Genomic DNA, 21,920 nt, shown 5'->3' with positions numbered 1-21,920 from the left:
CTGTGTCCATTCATCTTTAGTGATTTATAAAGTTTCTTAAAACAGCTGGTTTTGACCTAAGGTTCATAGAATCCAGAAAGTATTTGGATGTATAATATGTCCACCAAACCCAAGCATTTTATGCAAAATATTGTGTATTTGTGTATGTGAAGTTCTTTGGGAAAAATCATGCTTCTCTTCAAATATTCAGACCCAAAGAAATACCAAGAAACATGAAAAGTGTGTAAAAAGCAATATATTTAAACTTTAAACAAACTGCCCCTCCAAGAAGTGGAAGTAGTAGCTGGATTTATAAATCTAAAAGAGAGAAAAAAAAAAACAACCTTAAAATATCTACCCAAGGACATTTTAAAAAGTGATTCAATGAATGCTGTAGAATTTGCAGGAATAAACATTCAGAAGCCAAATTATACTCACAGAGTGTTTATCATGTCATGGTTTCCATACTTTCATGAATGAGCAATAAGTATGTCCCAGTCTTTCGGTTTTAGTTGTTTCTAAGAGAAGACCTTTTATACTGTATCAGCCTAGCAACGGAGAGTTCTGTAGTAGCAAATGTTTAAAGGTGTGTGACTGACTGTGCCCTTTACACCTTTACAATTGGGATCTGGTTCAATGTCTAAAACTGTTTTCAGTATAGATTGAGATCATTGTATAGTATATGCCAACTTTCCATAGTGAGGAAGCTCTCTCCCACTTTCTGGCCAAATTTTAATTCTTTTTTTCCATTTTAACTTTCCAAAGAGGCTTGCTAAGCAGATGTACTTCTGTCATTTCTTCTGGGTTTTCTCTCAACATTAGTTGCTTGAATTTTGGCTGATGATTTGTCCTGTCTTAAAATTATTTCAATTTAATATATAAACCGAAGACAATTTCAGTTGTCTTCACTGAAGTAGGTCACTCAGTAGATTTGCTTATTTTTCTGGAATCTAACATTTTAATATTTCATAACATAGGAATACATTAAATTATAAACAAACACAATGAGAGAAAAAATCTCCTTAGTATATCTTCCTTTAATGGAGAATTTGCTGTTCAGGGACTACATTTGTACTCACCATACCCATGTGTTTCTGATTATCTCCTGTTGATTCTTTACAAGAATTACTGTTTCTTTGTTGCTTGACTGTTCATTCTCCTTCAGGGACTTTTCTTTACAACTACTCTACCTAGTATCCAACCATAACCCAATGCAAACCAATGAATGTTTTCATTTCAGATATGTTTTATTTAATTTGTTGTGTTTCTAAAAATGCATGCTATATTTCACACCAAAAATTTCTAAAAATTACTTAGTTAGCCCAGGTTTTCTAGAAACAGAACCCCAGGCAAACACTTAATATTAACACTTTATTGGATGGTACAATCCACAAGAGTTGAGGGGAAAAAAAGGAAGAAGAAGAGCAAACAAATGGGTGCTATATTGAGAGACATCTCCCGAGAGGCTGCATTAAACTGCTGGGTCAGAGCAGGCACTGTGGGAAGAGGGCAAGAAGGCAAGCAGTTTATCTCCTGGCTTTCCCCTTCTTCTTTCTTTTCATTGATTTGAGTTTATCCCTTGCTACTTTCAAGTAGTGTTACTTGTACTCTCTGGCTGCTACTGGGGGACTCTCTGGGCTGTCAGGGCATCAGTGGGTACAGTCTTCTCAAGGCAAAGGTGAGCTGGTGCCTCCTTTTCAATCAGTACTGTGCACAGGAACTCCCAGGTGTGTGGTGGCCAAGGTGGTAAAAACAGTGCAGGTAGCTTACCCTAACAATGGCATGAATAATGCTCGTTGGAGGGGAATGTAAGGCAAGGTAATCTAGTGTCCGATACAGTAGTCATGCTAATGTTGCTCTCTAAAATCTACAGAAAATGTTGACATGTTCTCTTACTCTTGAGAAATGAAATCGCTTTCTTTAAGCGAAATGTTTGTAATTATCTCTCTGGGAACTCTCCTCTCCAATTGAAGAAATATTCTCACATCATCTTTACCCATTCTCCTCCTTGTCCCTTTTATTCATTCATTCATTTTCTGCATTCATTAAATAAATATTTGTTGAGCATTTTTTATGTGCCATACACTATACCAGGTACTGGCAATACAGAAATGAAAGGCACCGAGAGACAGAGAAGTAAATAAATATAATACTAGGGAACCCATAACTTTAAGACAACATTTTGAAAGATAGGAAGGCACTAGAATGGGTAGAGAAAGAAAAAGTATTACAAACAGAAAATGCCACATATGCAAAGAAATTAAATAGCCAAATACATTTGGAGGATTCAAAGTATTTGCTTTGTGGGGTATGTGTAATGTGTCGAATGGAGCAGAACAGGAAGGCAGATAGATGAGGTAGAGAGTTGAGCAGGATCTAGATGTTGGAAATGTGGGCCTGATAAGGAGTCTGTTTTCTATTCTGAAGCCAACAGGGAACCCCTGAAGAATGGTAAGCAAAAGTGGCATGAATAGATTTTTATTGTAGAGAGAACCCTCCAGAACACACAGTGAAGAATGGACGGGAGACAGTAGAATTGAAGATAGGCAGACCAGTCAGGAGACAATTTCAAAATGCCTCTTTATAAAACAGATACAAATCTTACTTTCCTCTTTGTTTTTGAACCTACCCTTTCAACTTTTTCCAGAACTGATTCTAGAGTTAATCTCTATTCATTACGATATTGCCATTTCAAACCTTTCCATTGACCATCCTTCCTGTTGGTAAACATGCTCCTACCTGATGAAATGTGAACAGGCTTTCTCTGTACCTGGCAGCCCACCTCCTTCTCTCTCCTCCCCTGCAGAGAATCTGTAGCTGGTTCTCTTCCCGTGCCCTTCCGGCCAGCCCTGCCCTTTCTATATCCTTTTCATTTGGTCATTTCTACCGGAGCATCTCTCTTGGTGACTCCTCCGCTATCAAATAAAATAATTCATTTTCAATCCCCATCTTTCTTCTCTGAAGATTTTGTCATGGAATTCAAAAGGGGAGCTGTTGCTCTTTCTTGAAACTCCCCTTTTGAATTCCATGACACAACAAGGCTGTTTCCTGAGTTACGTGAATAACTGGTGGTATTCTTTCAGGGTTTGTCTCCTCCGATGCTACAAGTAGACATTCCCCAGCTCAGCTTATTGGGCCTTTAATTGTTTTATACTTTCCCTTGGCGATTATATCAAGTTTGCATATTGTTCATTTTCATCCTTTTACAGGTAACCCCTTGAGTATACTGCTAGCTTGGATTTCACTCTTGAACTCCCAGACCTGCATCTCCAGTTTCTTGTTATCTTTTAATGAGGAGTAACAAGAACTATGGAAACTCAAATAATTTTCCCTCAAAATTTTCACATCTAAATCAAGAATTCCTCTTTACTTCTCTATTTCCATAAATAAAACTCCCCCCTCCCCTATTCTCCTGGATGCATAGGTTTTAAAACTGAGAGTTATATTTGATATTTATTGCTCTTTCTCCTTGCCCATAACATAACTCTGTAGGCCTGTCTCTAAAGGCAACATTTTTCAGATTTTTTTCCTTAAAAATGTTATCTATTTAAAAATTTTAAGTCAAGGTGAAAAACACAAAATATAAAATCTACCCTCTTTTGCCATTTTTAAGAGTACAGTTCAGAAGTACTAATTATATTTACATTGTTGTGTAAAGGCCACACATTCCTGCCCTTATTCAGAACCATTCGTTTCAACCCAGCTCGACTTGTATGTTACTGCCCAGTCTGTTCTCCGTCTCCCTGGCTTCTGGCCTGGATCTAGGTTTCCTCTTTATGGTTTGTACACTGCCTTTAGACATGCCGTTCCTTTTCTAGTTCTGACTTCGAACTTCTGAGACCATGATGTGCATTTGACCTTTTAGCATAATGAGTAACTCTAGTAAATCTCACCTTAGCACAAGCCTGGTTTCTCTTCCTGTCCTCCAGCCTCTAAGCTGACGCCTTTTCACAGGAAAATGTACTTAAGAATCAAGACAAAACTTAGGGAGGCTGATCAGTTTATCTGTAGGCAAGATCTCCAGTCTGGGCTGAATCCATTTTTTTTTTTTTTTTTTTTTTCTTTTCTTTGAGAGGTTGGATTAATGGCATGCTCTATCCGGGGATGTGGAGAGATGAGTTGGAGGAGAGCAGTAGGGGAAATAGGTTAAGGTCTTGAACTCTGAACAAATACATATATATTTACTGTCTGCCTCCCCGCATAGAATGTAATCTCTTTAAGAACAAGGACTTTATTTCACTTACTGCTACATCCTCACTACCAAAACAGTATCTGACACGTAGTGAGCACTGAATAAATATCTAGTCAATGAAAGAATATATAATTGAACCATGAATTTAAGGATTACAGAAGGCCTACTTTAGAGCAGAGACCAGGAAAAGAAACCAGGCAACGAACGACCTTCCCTCTCATTTTCCTCTTTGCTGAACTCTCAGGCTCTCCACTCCATCTCCTTCCTGTACCAGTACGCCTTGACCTCCTCCTTTACCCTGTCTTGCACTTCTGGTTAATGCCAATTATCTTGCCATTTTGCTGTAATGAATCTGCTTCATCAATTATCGTTCAATCTCTCTTGTTCTCTTTAGCTCATCTGATATGTTGGGATCTTTATCCTATAAACATTCTCAAGGATCTTCCATAGTATAACATTCAAACAAACAAACAAACAAACAAACCAACAGACAAACCAACAAACAAAAAATAGCATCCTTTCCCAGCTGTTTTCTATTTCTCATCTTTCTTGACGTTTTTTGTCACGATCATCTAACCTCTCTATCAAGCGATTTCCATTTTTTAACAGACTGATTTTACTAAAAATTTCTTTTTACTTATTTTTATATTTTAGCAAGATTCGAAGGTAAGGTTTTTAAATCATGTTGATAGCGTCTAAATACAGGAGGTCTATGTATAAGAGGTTCTCAGGAGATGTTGTCAGCATACTAACAGGTATGCAACTTTCATGAAATTAGTTGTGCTTACTGATGACCATTTAATGTCTGTGGGTTTCTCTGACATAGTTGATTAGAGCTGTGTTAAACTTTTATAATGAAATATGCACATGGGTAAAAATTAATTATACTGAGAAAATTCTAAACAAATTCAGATTTGTTTACATTAGGTAAATTTTAATGAAGCCTGATGAAGCTCATATTTAAGCAAGTTATGTTAAATTTCCTATGAATCAAGCAATTAATCAGTTTATGGGTGTCATTCTCTCTTGTTTTTTTCAAAATAGTGGCAATAGCTGCTGCTTCTTTCTTTCTCTAACCAATTCTGTTTCTTGTTCTAGTAGAATTAGAAACTCACATAAGATAAACCCTCCAAAATGTAAACCACTCAATGCACTGACATAAAAAGTGCTTCCTGTTATCAACTTTGAGTGTGTGTCCTCTTAGGGTAAAAAAAAAAAAAAAAAGTTTTAGTTTCATTTTTCCCTTTGGTTTCTTTTGGGTATTTTTTCAAGGGAGCTGTTCTAACTAGAAGGGTGAGCTCATGTTCTAAAATAGGATTTATGTCCTCAAACAGAAACTGTACCAAAGTTGACGATTTGCAAAGTAAACAGTACTTTTGTCAACTTTTGTACTTTGCAGAGACTTGTTCAAGCTGTAAACCAAAACATCTTGACCTATCATGTACAGGGTTAAAGGAATATAATGATAAAAGATGAATTGAGATTTTGCTATATGTAAGGATCTTACTGAATTTGTTAAAACTAAATTCACTAATGGAGGTTAAATGTGCTTAAGATCCAAAATAATAGGTGAACCAAAATAATTATGAAGGCAAGTACATGGACTTGGAAGTGCAGAATGGGCCTGATCATGTGTTCTGAAATGTAGCTACGTTCGTTATCTCTAATTCTTATCTGGGGACCCTCGATAGTACTGCCCACCAGTGTGCTCACAGTGCATCCCAATGAGAGCAACTTGCAAGGGGAAGGCTTGGCAACTCTGCATATTACTGGTGAAAATAGACCTAATTATCTCCAGCAAAGCTTCTAACCTCAAACCTGTTAAGTATATTGATTAAGAAGTTTAATGGAGCATAGATATGTTGTAGAACAAACACAGGCTTTAGTACACATTGTCAAATTCCTGTGTCATTTACTTACTAGCTATAGGACACAGGCAAATTTAACCTGGATTTCTAAATTCTCAATTTTATCACTGGAAAAATGGAGTTAACTGAGCCCTACTTATGAGAGCTGAATTTATATCTGAAAATACCAAACATGGTGGCTGAATAGACTTAGCATTCAGTAATGTTTGTGTCCTTTCTGCCCCTGAGAAGCTGAGTTTAAGCCCTGGCTTCAAAAACAAGTGCTAATTTAAATAGCTTATATTATATTAGTTTCAAGAATGCACATGTATTTTTGATCCTTAGCTTATATGTTTTCTTCAATATATTTTGCCCAAGCAAATGTTTAAGCCAGAGGGTCCTATGCTAGCAGTCTTTAGTTACTTTTCTCTTTGAAATCTCTCAATGCAATCAAATGCAGGCACATTCCACGGGTTTTTCCAGGGCTGTGCATGATATTTCTTTCTTCTCTTGATCAATAAAATATTCGACTGAAAATAGTGAGAATGTGCCACAGCTTCCCTGATTTACAAGCTGTAAATCATTTACAAATATTTTAATTCTCTTCATAGCTAATTTCTTATAACACACCTCAGAGCAGAGTTGACAAATTGAAGCTGTTATCTGCTGCCCTACGTATATTCTGACTATGCCTAAGAGAGAGATCTGGGGGAAAGTGGCCAATTTGGGATGAGAGAGTCAGGTAAAGGGGAAAGTCAGATGATAGTGAATAACCTATGGGGAGAAGATGGAATTTATTTAAATAATAATATTGCTCCAGCGTCCCGGTGTTTCTTATTTGTTTTGACATAAGAAGAAGCGGCTGTTGTCGGGGTGTGGTGCAGAGTTTCGGAAACCTTCTGAACCACCTGTCGAAGGTCCACGCAGCTGAGGCAGAGCCTGCCATGCCCTGCTCACTTTTTCCAGGTGAAAGAGGAAAAGCACCGATGGGGCCCCAGTTCCAGGGCTGAAAAGCTGAGTGACCACGTGATTCCTTTGGGTTTCCTTTTCTGAGACTATGGCATCAGGATGGAAAGGTCTGTTATAGAGATGTTATGGGATCGAATTAGACACGGTACCTGGCTGAGTGCTTTGGAAGACACTGAGATTATAAAAAAAAAAAAACAAAAAACATTGTTACGTCTGTTAAAAAATAAGCAGGCATATTAAAATTTTTAAGAGTTTATTCGAGCAAAAATCTATTCAAGTCGGGCAGCACCAAAATGATAGTGATGAGTTCTCCACTGACCGGAGGCCTGGGAGAGACTTATAGAGAAAAGGCAGAAGCAAAGCTAGGAAATTACTGACTGGCTATAGCTTAAAGCCTAGTTGACTGTTTGTGGTTGGTTGTTTTTAGGTTTCTATTTCATAACCTTGAGGCATTTATAGGCTTAGATTTTGGTTTGCTTACATAGGTCACCAGGGGATTAGAGCCCTATCTAATGCATTGTTCAATTAATTTAACACATCCCGAAGGATAACATCATGAAAATATTCTCACTGTATTTGGCATCTCTCGAAGGAAGAGAATACATATCAGCAACATAAATGTGAGTACCAGGAATCCCCATTTCCATTAAAAAGTTATAGTATAGTGTGCTATTCTAATGTCAAGTTAATAGTTATGTTTCAAAACGCCTCTAGAGTCCAAAATCATGCCATCACAATTGAGTTTTCTCTTGATGTTTCTCTGTGTCTTTAACAAGCAGTAGGAAGAGTAATAGCATTCTAATAGTTTCAGCCTTCAGCTTAGTTCTTCCCCAGTGGAACATATAGCATTAATTTAGCCAAAATGCACAAATACTTCAGGAAAAATGGAACGGGAAATTAACTTTTCTGTAGCCTTGCAGGAACTACCTGACCTTGGGAAAGTATCGACCAGAAAGTTGGCTTTTATATTGATCTGTAAACCTTCCCTCCTGGACACACCCAGAGGGGAGAGTGATTTCTATTGAGCTTTTCCTCACTCCTTCTTTAATTATTATCTTTTTTTTTTCTGAGTAAACAATGAAAACATTAATAACACATCTGAAGCTTCCTATACATAAGCTACAGATAAGATATTTTAAAAGCAGATAGATTTGGGGCAGAGTTAATTTTACTTTCGGTGGAAGAGTAGATAAGAATAGGGGAAAAGAAGGTAAGCTAGTTATTTTTCTTTTAAAGAAGCAATGGTTAAATTAATACTATTTCTGCTTTAAACAGACCCATTTGCTAGAGCAGATAATATATATTTGTGAAAATATATTTTATCAGAAATATAAACCTCTAGAAGCTAGAATTGTCTCTTCTTTTTACTATAAAATAATGACATTTTAAATAGAAGCCTCTTTTCTGTGATATAAATGGGTGGATGTCTCATTAGCCAATGATGGCCACAGGATCTTAGGATAATTCTTAGCAAAATCCTGAACAAAGTAACCAGGCATTTGTAATAATGTAACTGCTCCCTGAGAAGTCTAGCATTTAAAACCTTCTAATTACTGGCAGTTGGATCAAGTTTATACAATGCCTGGCACATATCAGTTTGAAGGAATGGATGAATGGGATCTAGCATAAATCATGCTGTGTGTCCAGTGTGTAGAACTTACTGTGGTGGTCAGCAGTCCTTAAATCCTTCTTTTGTACTTTCATTTGGATTCTTAAACTCTGGTTCCCCCATTCAGGTCTTCCTCCATTTATAAGATGTCCTTACCTTCTGCTTTCCTGAGAAGACCAAAACAATCTGTTATGTTAGAAGAAGTGGTTTCTTCTTTAGGCCTGGCCTATGAGACCCTGTGCTGGACCTTCTAAGAATAAACTGGAGATCTAGGAAGGGAACTCATTCTGCTAACCAGTCACAAAAGAAAGCCAAACTCAATTAATTTTCTAACAGAAGGATTATAGTTTAAGGAGTTGCAAATTTAATAATAGTATCAAGTCACGTCTTATTCTTTCCTCTAGAGGTAGTGCTTATGTTGTGGTATTACCAGATATTGTTATCCTGACAATTTTTGATTTTTAAAGCAAAAAATTGGCCATTGAAATCTTAATCATTCTAGATTGAGTGTAATTTTGAAAGCTCTAGGATAGAGTGTGAAAAGAATATGTGAAGTTGTGTTATGATGTGTTGGTGTGATTGTGCAGCCTCTGGCAACATGAGCAGGATCAGAATAGACTGGGTGGAATCTTCTAGAAGGGAAGTATGAGAAAGAGAGTTCTTAGGACTCAGCCAGGCTGGGATAAGTGTTACTGGGGTAGTCACCAAGGAGAGCCAAGTTTAAGTTTGTATATTAGTGCTGGCCAGTGGGACAAGATGTGGAAGCCATGGAAAGTGACCAGCCACAATGATGCTCAGAGTAAACAAGAATGCAGAATAAGTGCCAACGAGTAACTGTGCACTTAAGGAAACTTGGTGCACAAATTCGATATCAGGCAGGATGTTTCTTTTATGCAGAGTGTAGTGCCTGAGTATTTCACACTCGCTCTCCTATTCTTCTTGATACTTTGACCCTACATGGGTAGGACGGGGCAGAGTTCCTCTGGATTGGTGAGGTCTGTGTCTCTATCCTGTAGCCTTTCGTTCAACCAAGAACTGGAGCTGACCTTTGCTGCCCTGGAGATGCGGGGCCATCTGCCTGGGGTATGTTGGCTTTTACCTTTAACCTTCTGTGCAGTTCCTGGGGACCCTGGATTTCTGGAGAGAATCCGGATGAACTTGTTAGTGCAGGGATGAGGGTACTGAGGGGAGAAGAAAGAAGCCAGAGATGCTATGTGCACGGGATTAACAATATCAGTGAGTTTAGGAGCCTATCCTCTTCCCCACCGGGTGCCAATGTGGTAACTGAATAGGCAGTGGATGGAAAATCTTAATCCCCAACTCAGTGCCTGAATTCAACTCTTATATCTGCAGTTTCTTTCTTTTTTTTTTTTTTTAGGCTGGACACTGTCCAGAGTAGGGCATGTTCACTATGGTGCTGAAAGAGATTCTGGTCTAGGCTGGCCACCACAGATTCTTCCACGACGGCCTGCTGCAGAAGCCTGGGATCGTGTGTGTGTGCGTGTGTGTGTGTGTGTGTGTGTGTGTGTGTGTGTGTGTGTGTGTGGTGAGAAGGGTTGAAGTCTTAACCAGGCAGAAAGCGTGGTGGGAGGATGAGCAGCAAGTCTTGGTATGGAGAGTGGAGAGAAGAGAACGCAGATTGAAACAGAAAAGGAAAATGGGGAGTTTAGGAATATAATAGGTGAATAGTACTAAAGGTCATAAGACTAGACAATGGTGACTATATTTTCTAAGCCAAAAGAGGCAATGTAATGTGATAAAGGGCTTTTTATATCTTCAGTGTGAATTTATTTATAGAACATTATAACAGAGTACAAAATTAAATCATATTTCATTGTGCAATTAACAGACTGTAATTTTTATCTAGCATCCAAATCTAAGAAATATGTTCATTGTATATGTAGTATTGATGGCCATACTTTTTTTTCATAATGATATGTGTGCTCTAACACTGGGTTTTTAGCAGAGAAAAATGGTAGAAATAGTGATCCATTATTTTTAAAGGCTTTAATATCTCTACTACATAAATGCTACTTTTTAAATATTTCACTTATAATTTGACAGAACTCTTATAAAATCATATGATTAAAACTTTTAAGGTTTTTATTTTGTTAAATTAATTAAACAAGGAGGCCATAAGACTAAAGTGGCTCTGATGTTGTGGTGGCCTATGTAAGTAAACCCAAATCGAATACTATAAATGCCTCAAAGGGATAGCCAATCAAATAATTTTCTTTCTTTTCTTTCATACTTTCTCTCTATAAATCTTTCCCCTGGTTCCTATTGCGGGTGGTGGGGTGAGCACTCCTAACCACCTCTGGTTTGGTGCCAACCCCATTCAAATAGATTTTTGCTCAAATAAACTTAAAAATTTTAATATACTTCAGTTTATATTTTAATGAGTTAAAATATTTTAACTTGTTAAGAAGTTCTTTTATGCAATAACTTCTTTAAGAGATATTTAAATGTGCCTTACTTTTATGAGGGGCAATAAATTTTCAAATGCTTTTATCTTCACTGTTTGAGTCTCCTTTGATCTTTACAGTAGCATGAAAAGTAAGATGGAAGGTTGGTGTTTCTTTGCAGATGAGAAAAGTGAAGTACATCCAGTGAGCTTAAGTGATATCGGCAGACAGTCAATGAGAATGAGAAGTCGAGAGGAGACCCAGGATTCAGAAGGCCTTGGGAATGCTGCTGGCAAAGCTTGGAATTTAGATTCAGAGTCTCTGGCACCTATGAAGATGTTCAGTGGATTGTACGATGCTTAGGTATTGATACTGTAATGACTCCAGTGTTCTCTCCTTTTCCTTACATCGCCTTTGTATGGACTTACTATTTTAAGACTGAATTGCTGAATTAACTCGTTGTTTTGGTATCAGGGGACAGAGACTTGCTATTGCTTTAACATTTTTCAAAAGAACAAGGTCTCTCCTTGTGCCCTGCTTGGTTTTTCATAATTGTTAGTTGTCAGTTTTATATTTTCTTCATTATAGATGTCCTTTTAACTACTGCTGGCACAGTGATAAGATTCAAGGGACTGGAGAGCATTACTCCAAATACCCTCAGGGCTTGAGTATAGAAAGAAAATAACTACTTCTCTTAAGCTCTCTGTGAGTATCTGAGAGAGGGCTGAAAAGTGGGGAGAAGCAGAGAAAAAGGATGGCAGAAGAAAGGAGAAGATACAAAAGGACACTTGGAGTGGTTTTTATTTGCTCCAAAATAGGAAGCAAAATCGACTGAGCAAAGAAGAAAAGGCAATCTACATTCTGTTCTGATCTTATTTAAAGCTTTATCTTATTTGTAAAGATACCTCGAAGGAAGCTATCATGACCACCATCTCCCAGCTATTTCCCCTGTGTTTATAATCTCAGTTTAGTCTTTATTTTGTCTGTAAAGTTATAGCAAATAGTAAACTGATGACCCACAGCTGTGCATCGTGGGTGGCAGGCACCTCAAGGAAAATTAGTTGGAGAAAAAACCTCCAGAGGAGGCTGGAAAAGATCCTTTTTATGACTTTCAAAACAGCTAGAGAAGAGAAAAAGAAAATTTGGGAGAAGCAGAGAAGGGAATATAAGTTACTCTACGTTGGTTGAAATGGATAAACATTTCAGTGGGCGTAACAGAGGGAGCCAACAACTACTGCCAGGCCTGGGAAGGCAAGAAGCCATAGCAGGAGATTCTAGATACGGACTCGGGAGAAATCACTGTTTTTTGTGGTTTTGTTTTTAATCTGTCCCTGTCTCCAAGATCCCTGCTCTGTTGTGAGAGTTAGCGGGGGGAAGGAATGAGGAGTTCACAGCTGAAGCAACGCCCAGCATGACTGTGCATTGGCTGGAGTCTGAAGAGCAGGGAAGCTGTTCAGTCTGCCTATTTTTTCCCCTCCTGTCTTGCTACTTGCTGTCTTTCAGTCTGGCCTCCTCTCCTTCCTCTGGTTACACAGGCTCTATACTTTGTGCCCCTTTTAGAAAGGTACAGTGTGGTTCCAGGTTGTGAGTGAGGAGAATGAGCATTGAACATAGAGATGACAGGAATTCTCAGGGTTTACCTTCAGATTTCAAGCTTAATATTGATAGATGTGATGGAAAAAAAAAAAAGCACAATATATCCCTTAAGTCTCAATATTTCAGATGTTCCCAGTGGACTAAGGCAACTTGACATCATTTATCATTAAATATTTTCTAGGTTAGATTGGCCAGGTCGGGCTCTGTCCTGATGTTCTCATCTGTTTTCCCATTTTGTGCTCCCCTCTTATTCTTCTAGTCAGATTACTGACTCCCTCTCTTTTTACTTAACATCTTTGCAGTAAATCCTTTCTTGGGACTTTTCTCTCTGCTCCGGGAATGTTTCCGTCCTCTGTACTTACTCTCAGTTACATACGTTGTGATTTGACTGTCCTGCTGCTCACTCTTCCTACAGGAGACCAGGCTCCTCAGTGCAGTGCTTACGCGCCCCCTCCCACGTCCCGCAGTCCGCTGAGATGCCTCTTTTGGTTGGGTCTCAGGTCTCCCTCTTACGTCCTGATCACTCAGGTCACTGAGTGCTTCCATTTTAAAAATGTTTTTAAGAACCCTCTTTTCTGTATTATGTGAATGATGCTGCATAGCTCCTAGGAAATCTTGTAATTTAGGTTGTAAAAGCCTGGGCTTCTAAAATTCTATCATGATACTCATCCATCTAGAAAACAAAATAAAACAGGAGAAACACCTTTCCTCTAACTGTAAGTCCAGTGTTCCTCATCTGCCTCCTCTCTGCTATGGCTTTTAGTAAAAGGGATCGAAGTTCACCAAGTTGGACCTATGTGGGAAAATCAGTGTAAATTCACAAACTTTTAAATTCTCGAGTACTCCCTAGGTCTCCATTTCCTACTAGCTACCTAACAAGATAACAAATAATGTTACATTATCTCTACTTTTATCCCCATTGCCAGTTAATTCTTGTTGCCTACCCAACCATGTTTACCACTCACAATAAAATGTATCTCTGGTGCTGACCTATGAGGACTTTCTGTTTTAATTTCTCTTCCCATCTTTTCTCTCCCTCTCAGAATTGCCTTCTCTTTCGTACATAATATTCGTAACAGGTGAGAACAGCACAGTGCCATCTGAAAGAGCTCCTGGGTCATTCTTTAATGCTCTACCCTGAGCAGAACTCTTATCTCTGCAGGACATACATTGCACGATTACATTAATTGTTTATTGCTCCTCCCACTAAAAAATAAGCTCAGTGAAGGACAGAACTTTGTCAGGGTTCTTCTCTGTTATATGCCTCAGAGCCTAGAACCATGCCTTTCACATGGACAGTGTTCAGAATTGTTAAATAGGTAAATGATGGAATGAATGAATATTGAGAAGGAGCCAGTGGGAGAGAAGAGGAGGGAACATTAAGGATCCAGGAGAAGGAGCTAAAGATGGATGAAGGGACTTGAGCGTGGAAATAGGGAGGAGGTTTGTTTGGTAGAGGGGGATTGTGGAATCTGGAGAATAAACAGAGTGATTAGTCACAGAGAAGAGGAAGACAGGTTATTTTTCTAAGGAAATCAGGAGAAAAGAGGAAATGTTAGTTGTGTCAATAGCTTATAGCCAAAACAGAGCCTGTGTAACTAGTATGTTTCCTTCTAATAGTGCTAATTTCTTTTATGAACTGAGAGGCAGTTGTCTGTAGAAATCAGAGGTATCTGAGAGTGGAAAAGTTTTGTCACTGTGGAGGATGTGAGAAGGAATTGACCAGGGAAGCATGGCAGAATGGTCTGGGAAGCCCGAAGACTGAATTGGCTTTGCCAACAGAATCTGTCCAGCTGGGTCCTTTTCTTCAGCAGCTCTCAGCAACTCCAGCCCAGGTGCAGGAAAGGCAGGCTGCTGAGATCTTCCTCAGGTCTTGCCGCTCAGTTTCCACAACATCCTATATCTCCTGATTTTCCTGACTTCTTAAAACTCGTTGCTTATGTCTGCTTTCTTTGATGGGCTGTCAGCTCTGTGAGGGCAGAGACCTGTCTGTCTTGTTTACTGCTGTATCTCCAGCTCTTACATGCTTGTGGTTTTGTCATGTGAACATGATGGAAGTATGGTGGAGAAAAGGAATTTAATGTATTGGGTAGAGAGTTCTGGGATGTTGGACCGCAGAGAAAGAAGGTGAAAAGGGAGGTCAGCAGAAGTGGTTGAAGAACTGGTGTTTTGGAAATAAATAAGAAGAGCTGGAAATATATGACTGTGATTAGAGATTGGAATATCTCATTTTATAAGTTCAGAAACAGTCCAAGATGTAGCCATTGGAGTGGGGAGTTGCAAAGACATAGAGGAGATTGTCATGGATAGTTTATGGCTTGAGATACAGATGTTGAAGACTTCAATGGGATTTTCTAGTGGATTTTTTCACCTGATTAGTGAGTAAAATAATTAAAGGGTATGCATGTGTTTATAAATAATGAACTTGTATTTTGCATTCATGTATTAATTCACTTGTTCATTCATTCATTCATTTGTTCATTCATTCCTTCTTATTTGGAAATTGATGGTAAGCTATATGTACAACAATAACCAAAACAAACAAGCCTAGGCCCTCCTGGAATATTCAGACTTGTAAGAGAGACAGACATTAAACACATTACATATAATTACAAATTGTAATGCGTGCCAAAGGGAAAATCAGATTGACGAATAGTTGATAATGAGTTTTGGCAATGGCTATTTAAGTGAGTGCCATTTCATCAAAACTATATTGAGGATACCTATATCTATATCTATATCTATATCTAATCTATATCTATATATATTTATATTGAAACTTTATTGCATTTGTTTCTCTACCATATTTTTATAATTTACATAGAGCCACAGATGAGCAAATTTGCCTTTTATTAGATGATGAGTGTTGAGATAGCCCCAAAGTATAGTTATGAAGTAGTTCTGAGAAATGTGTGATCATTCCATGATGGGCTTGAGATTCAGTTGAGTCAGCTGTGAGATGAAGGCAGAGGTTCACTAAAGGTTCATTTAGGTAAGGAACGTTCTCAAGAAGCTCTGCTTCATACCAGGGGAACCTGTGGTCCCCAAACTATCCTGCAGTTATAAATAACTTTCAAGTAATAAATGTGTAATATATACATCCTAGTAAATTACATCCATTTTATTTCTTGAATTCTCTAAAATAAGTGTACATTTCACCAATGGGGAAAAAAATCTCTATTTTATTTTTATAATGGAAAAATTAAAACATAATAGTCTCTACAGTATTTCTAGAATGCCAAAAATCCAGACCAGCAATGCAATGTGACTTTTAGTTGTATGTGACACACATATGAGGTCTACTATATATATGTATTTGAGCATCAAAATATGTCATAAATACATGGCTACTTTAATAAATCTAGAAAACAAAAACTGTTGTGTAAAAAAAACACTATATTTTAAAGAGCTGTATTTCTTGATTTTCAAGTGAGTCTTGGTGAAGACTTTTTGATAGTGTAAGTAACTCGAGAAATATAGGACTTTTGTAACAGCTTTTTATTCAAAAATTTTTACCAAAATTTATTAGTTTGCTCAAATATTTAACGCTATTTTTGTCATTCTTACTATTGACAATTCTACTGAAATAAATTTCTTAGTACAGATTTTCACCTTTCTATTCCCAATATTCCACAGTAGTATTTATAATAACAAAGACTTTTATATATTGAGGGAAAAGACATATTCATTCATTCATTCAAAGGATATTTATCATGTGCCCATTATGTGCCAAATACTATTCTTGGGCTGAGGAAACAAAAGTGAACAAAATGCAAAATATATGTGCTTTCATTTATCTTCTTTTATGGTGTGTGGAGACAGACAATAAACATAATAAATAAATTACATTTTTGCATTAAAAGGAAATGAGTACTACAAAGAAAAACATATATAAGGGTATGTGGAAGCATATAGTTTATTGTAGAAATTTTTTATGACAGACCAAATTATGTTAATATAATGGCTTATAGAATTCTTAAGATAAAAACAGACTACAAGATAATATTGATTATTATTCAATTTTATTCATATATTTTTAACATCATTTATTGGTAGGATACTACATTGCACAATTTCACATAGAAAATGTATGTAATTCCCAATACAACCTCATGAGGTAGGATTTGTTACTACACATATGAAAAAACTCTGATGAGGAGAGATTCAGTAATTCGCCCCAATGGACGAAGCAAGCAAGTGGCAGAACCAGCATTCGGATCTAGATTTTTGATTTCCAGTCCTACATTGCTTCATAGAACACTCCAGGTAGTTAATTACAACACTCTATCCTTTGCTTTATCGAAGGTGGAATAAAGGTTTTAGAGACGTTGAAGTTCTTCCAATAAAAATAATAAGTATTCAATAAATAAAGCAACTTTCGTGTAGTCTAACAAAGCGATTTCTGAGGGAGTGTTCTACAGATCTCTCAAGAGGAAGAGAGGGAGGAAAGTGAGAGTTTAGTGTTTACATCCAGCAATGCTCATTCTTTTCTAAATTTTTATCAGCAAGCTTGCAAGTGTCAAGTTTAGTTGTAGTGGTGGCCAGGTTAAATGTATCCTTCCACTAAAAATATATTTTCAAAACTGTCGGAGTAAGCAGGAGCATGTCCAAAAGTGCTTCTCTTGGCATTTGATAATCCCGCATTTGCTGGTGCGGTTGACATAACCGTTCGAAAAGTTTTTATTTCACATACGCACTGTGTGCACCTGTTGTCGGACCAGCTAAAACTGTTCTCACTCCTTGGTATTGGGCCATTCTGCTGATACAGAGTGTTATAAATATTACAAGGACAGGACAGTTTGTATGTCAAGATAATGCAACATAATTTGACTGACAAACTCATTTCCTATTTAGTCCCTGAGACATGAGTTAAAACGTAGACATGAGTAGTCTGAGACATGAGTGAAAACGTCAGTCTTTATTATCAGGGTTATTACAAAATATGGCCAGTAATTATACTTTATTTAGAACATGCTCCATATCAGATATACTGATAAGAGCTACATTTCTCTTGCTTAAACTGATTCTGGTTGAGGGGAAAAGGGAGACGGTATCTTCTTAAATAATAATAACATAAAATTTGAAAATAATTTTCCTAATGTGAAATCACTGCTGTACTTGAGCCAGCTGTAATGAAGAGGCGCATCCTGTGATTACGTAAGAAAATAATATGAGAAGGGAATTCCAGGCACTGTGCATTTTGCTTGAGTGACACCGATATATTTGGAAGCATCTGTCTTCCCCTTTCACCTAGACGCATGTTTGTTTATTTTGGCCTCCTATGGACTGCTGGTCTCCACTAACTACTGTGTCAACCTGTATTCAGGATAAAATACTCCTTTAAATTTATCATTACAAACTATTACCACATTTGCTGGGGAATCATGTCCCAATTTGCACTTAAATTCTTGAGTTTAAATAGTTTTCTTACCAGTAAAATGCAATATCCTTTAACAAGGGAAAATATCTAATCATGTTTTGCCAAAGTGCCATGTACAGAAAGTGTGATTAGCTAGTGTTCTTGTCCTTTTCATTATATCCATCACACATGCATTAGACACCTAGGTTAATATGCGCCAGACAGAGCTCAGAATCAGAAACAGTTTTCCTGGCTCTTTGCTCTTTACAATATATTATTATTTTAAAAACACAGACAAGTACTTCATACTTGCCAGGCACAGTTCTAAGCACTTTACAAATATTAACCCTTTCATTCTCACAGCACCCTTAGGAGATAGGTATTTTCCAAAGTCAAATCCATGGTGCTGGTGGAGCCAGGGATTCAAACCCAGCAGCCTGGATCCAGAGTTTGTGTGCCGCTGCACTACACTGTGCCTTGTTTATTAATTTCCAGATAGCAATTATTTGTATGCAATGAAAAATAGGATATAGTTCGTATCCTCAGAGAGTTTACAATCTAAATCTGTTTCATTATTCTTTCCATAATTATCTTCAAAGATCTAGGCAGAGCGCTACAGCTCATTAATTTACTAGATATCTTCATTTATTATTTATGATGTGTACTGGAGACACAAACAATGCAGCCTGCCTGTTATGGAGCTCACATCAGGGAGAGATGCGATTTCATAAGTGCTAATGAATGGATGTATTTAAATTAAAATTTTTCAAGAGAGATGATGTTTGATTTGGAGTTTGCTAGATGAATGAATGGAGAGAGGAGAAGGGATTGCAGGTGGAAGGCACAGTGGTATGCATGTGAAGGAGTGGGGCAGGGTCAGGGATGGAGATAATTAAGAGTGAGCTATGACCAGAGACTCAGAAAATAGGGTTGAAGTTTGAATGGCCTTTTATATATTCCTTGATAATGATGTGGAATTGATTCTATCAGTAATGGGAAATAATGAAGAAACTTAAGTAGTGAAAAGAAATGGTGCATATTGTGTTTTCGATCCATAAAATGGACAGTTTAATTCAGGCTGCCACTGAAGTAATTTGGATTCCCAGTTTTGTTGTTCATTTCTTTCTCCTCATCTTCTTCCTCCAACTCCTTTGTCCTCTCTTCTCCGACCTCTTCTATTTGTTTTCCTAACCTCCGATCTATCTTATCATGCCTCCCAGTAATAAAAAGTGTCTACTTTATCAAGATTTAATCTCATGTTTTCAGGAAAACACCCAGTATCTGCCATTAAACCTTATAATGAATGTCATCATTCTTTCTACTTGTCAATTAGAAAATTCCCTTTTGTTAATGAAATTTCAAACATGGTGAGAAAGAGGAATATTTACTTGGGAAGCAATAAACTATCGAGGGGAGAACTCACAATTATGATACTTCGGTAGCTTTCGCCTTCTCACACAGAGATCTTCTCCTGTCTCACCGAGATGCATTCACATTTTGCTGTGTCCTAATTGAGAGAAGCAGCAGCATTGCATGTCTCCAGAGTGCTCGGAGATTGCTTCTCAGCTCTCCTTACTCCTTCCCGAACATGTCCTTCCAGCATAAAATCCATCCTCTGAGTCAGTTTGCTCTACCATGTTTACCTAAAAGAACTGTTATAAGATAATGCAGCTGGCACTACTTTATAAAAGCACACTGCAGATGAAAGGCATTGCTATTAGTTTATATTTTCAGTTAGAGTTGACCTCTGTTTTCTATGCCGCAGTATTCCTCTAGGAGCTCTACATTTTAATGGCCTAAAATTTTCATCTTTCTGTAATAATGAGAAAAACTTAGTTCACCTTCAGTTCTTGCATATGAGGTGTCTTTGTCCTTGTCAGCATTTCACAGAATCTGTCTTTCATGTCTACAGAAAAATTTAAAGGACAACATTCTGAATGGCCCTTGACTTGTATTGATGATGTCCTTCAAAAGAAAAGTGCTACTTTTCCCTCTTGAGTTTTTATGCCTTCTTTCTTTTTCAGATCGAAGAATCGATTGAGACGCACTTTGGCAGCCATAGCCGAAGGGCCATACTCTACAGGCCTCCTTCCTACAGCAAAGTGGAGCTTCGGCTCCACCAGCACATTCTCACCCAGCTTCACTACACCGTCGTCATCGCTGAAGAATGGCTCAGTGCTGACCTCGGACTGGGGCTACTAGAAAAAGGTCAGAATAAGTAATTACCAAAGTTGCTTGCCATATTGCAGAAAAGTCGCAAAAATCGGACTGGCAAGAAACCAAACAGCACTCAGTGAGTTGGAGAACTCAAGTGTTTTACACCGGTGGTCCCAGAGGAGCCAGGGCTCTGAAGATCTGGGCCCAGAGCTCAGTTGCAACATTCCTTATATAGAACTTATTTGGCTTGGGCTGATTGGTTAATTTGTCCTCAGATGGTTACAAAGCGCAGGGAGTTGCTATGGGTTGCAGGCAGTTACAAAGAGTTACAAAGTGCGAGAGTTGCTAGGAGGTACAGGCGGTTACATTTGTTGCTTAGAGGCAACAAGCAAAAGGAAAGATGAGTTTTTAGTTAATTTTGAGTAGGCCTATGAAGCAAGCCTATCTACAGAAGCAGAATAACGAGCCGATTAGCCAGCCTTTTGAGTGAAAATTCCTCTTCGGTCATAGAGTGTTAAATAGTTTCTGTACTGTGCTACTATCTTCCTCTAAAAAATATACAAAAACAAATTTTGCATTGTAGAAAACTTGGCTTCTTTTCTACTCGCTCTCAACTTTTCTTTAATTATGTCTTTATTCCTGAAGTTATTTTGTTTATATGTTTGTAGCATTTCAAAGTTGCATAGTTTATATTTAAATGCTACATAAAAAACTGTTTATGTTTGTGAGCCTAAATACATGTTCTGCCCAGCACCAAACTGCTCCATATTTTAAGAAAATTGCCACTTCATCTGGCTGTAAGTAGAATGTACTGGAAACTGTTTCAAGAAGCCAGCTTAAATGTGATTCACAGATTGTCTCTAAAGATGAAAGAAGTGTGGATATTTATTACACATGCAATTACTAGCCGAGTACTCTTATTTCTGTCATCTGAAATGAAAAATAAGGGACAAGTTTTTAAGCCAGTTATTTGAAAAGAGTTGAATAGATGACGAGGGTCAAAAGGGCAATAACAACAACAGCTAACATTTCTTAACAACTAACCCTGTGACAGATATCATGTTGTAGTCTGTATTCAGGATCTCGTTTAATCCTCACTGAAACCCCCTGAGAACCCTAAGATTAAGAAATCCCCTCCCCAATATTCCACAAGAGGAAACTGAGGTTTCAGGAGGTGAAGTAACTCACCTTGTATTTTAAACCTGGGGTGAGGGGAGGGCAGGATTTGAACCTCCGTGTTCCAGCTCTCGATTCTGTGCTTGTCCTATTCACTTGCTTGCTGCCTGTCTATTTTGGCCCATTATCCTGCACAACTTTATCATTATTAGATCTACAAGGAAGTAGAACACTCATTCAACATGAACAAATCAGATTTTTCTCTTCATAATGATGCAATATGTCAATTTTCCTATTTATCAAAAGGGAGGGAAGAAAAAGCAATTTGAATCAACTGCTGATCTCAGCAGTGGTTTCCTTTGGGAGAGAATAGTCAGATCCTGGTGCCACGATAATATCCATTTTTCATTTAAATTTTAACAATCTTGCCATCATCATCACACTTCTTTATTAGGTGCCCTCTTTCTCTTTATAGTGCTAGATTTACGCTGGCGAATGAAAGAGGTTGGGGACATTTAGCCATGATCATCACCCTTTACCACATTCACCTTTTACCACATTGGCAGTAAAATTTGCAGTAGAGTTGTAAGCTATTTAGCTAGCAAAGCTTCCAGGATGTAGAGCCCAAAGAGATCCGCTTTGATGAAAAGAGAGGTCTTTAAAGTGTGCAGAGGAGAGCCCAGGACAGGTC

General features: G+C 37.8%; 1 protein-coding gene across 1 annotated transcript in view; it reads left to right on the top strand.

Annotated features, from left to right (window-relative positions):
- The window catches only part of CPED1 (cadherin like and PC-esterase domain containing 1), a 251,847-nt gene that overhangs the window by 2,613 nt on the left and 227,314 nt on the right, over positions 1-21,920 (top strand). The window contains exon 2 of the mRNA XM_006910573.2: positions 19,981-20,164. Coding sequence (XP_006910635.1) covers positions 19,981-20,164 — 184 coding nt within the window. The remainder of the gene's footprint in view (positions 1-19,980; positions 20,165-21,920) is intronic.

This window comes from Pteropus alecto, unplaced genomic scaffold (assembly GCF_000325575.1).
Source record: "Pteropus alecto unplaced genomic scaffold, ASM32557v1 scaffold22, whole genome shotgun sequence".
Taxonomy (NCBI): domain Eukaryota; kingdom Metazoa; phylum Chordata; class Mammalia; order Chiroptera; family Pteropodidae; genus Pteropus; species Pteropus alecto.
Note: the sequence above shows the minus strand (reverse complement) of the source record. Positions and strands in the feature narration are given on the sequence as shown.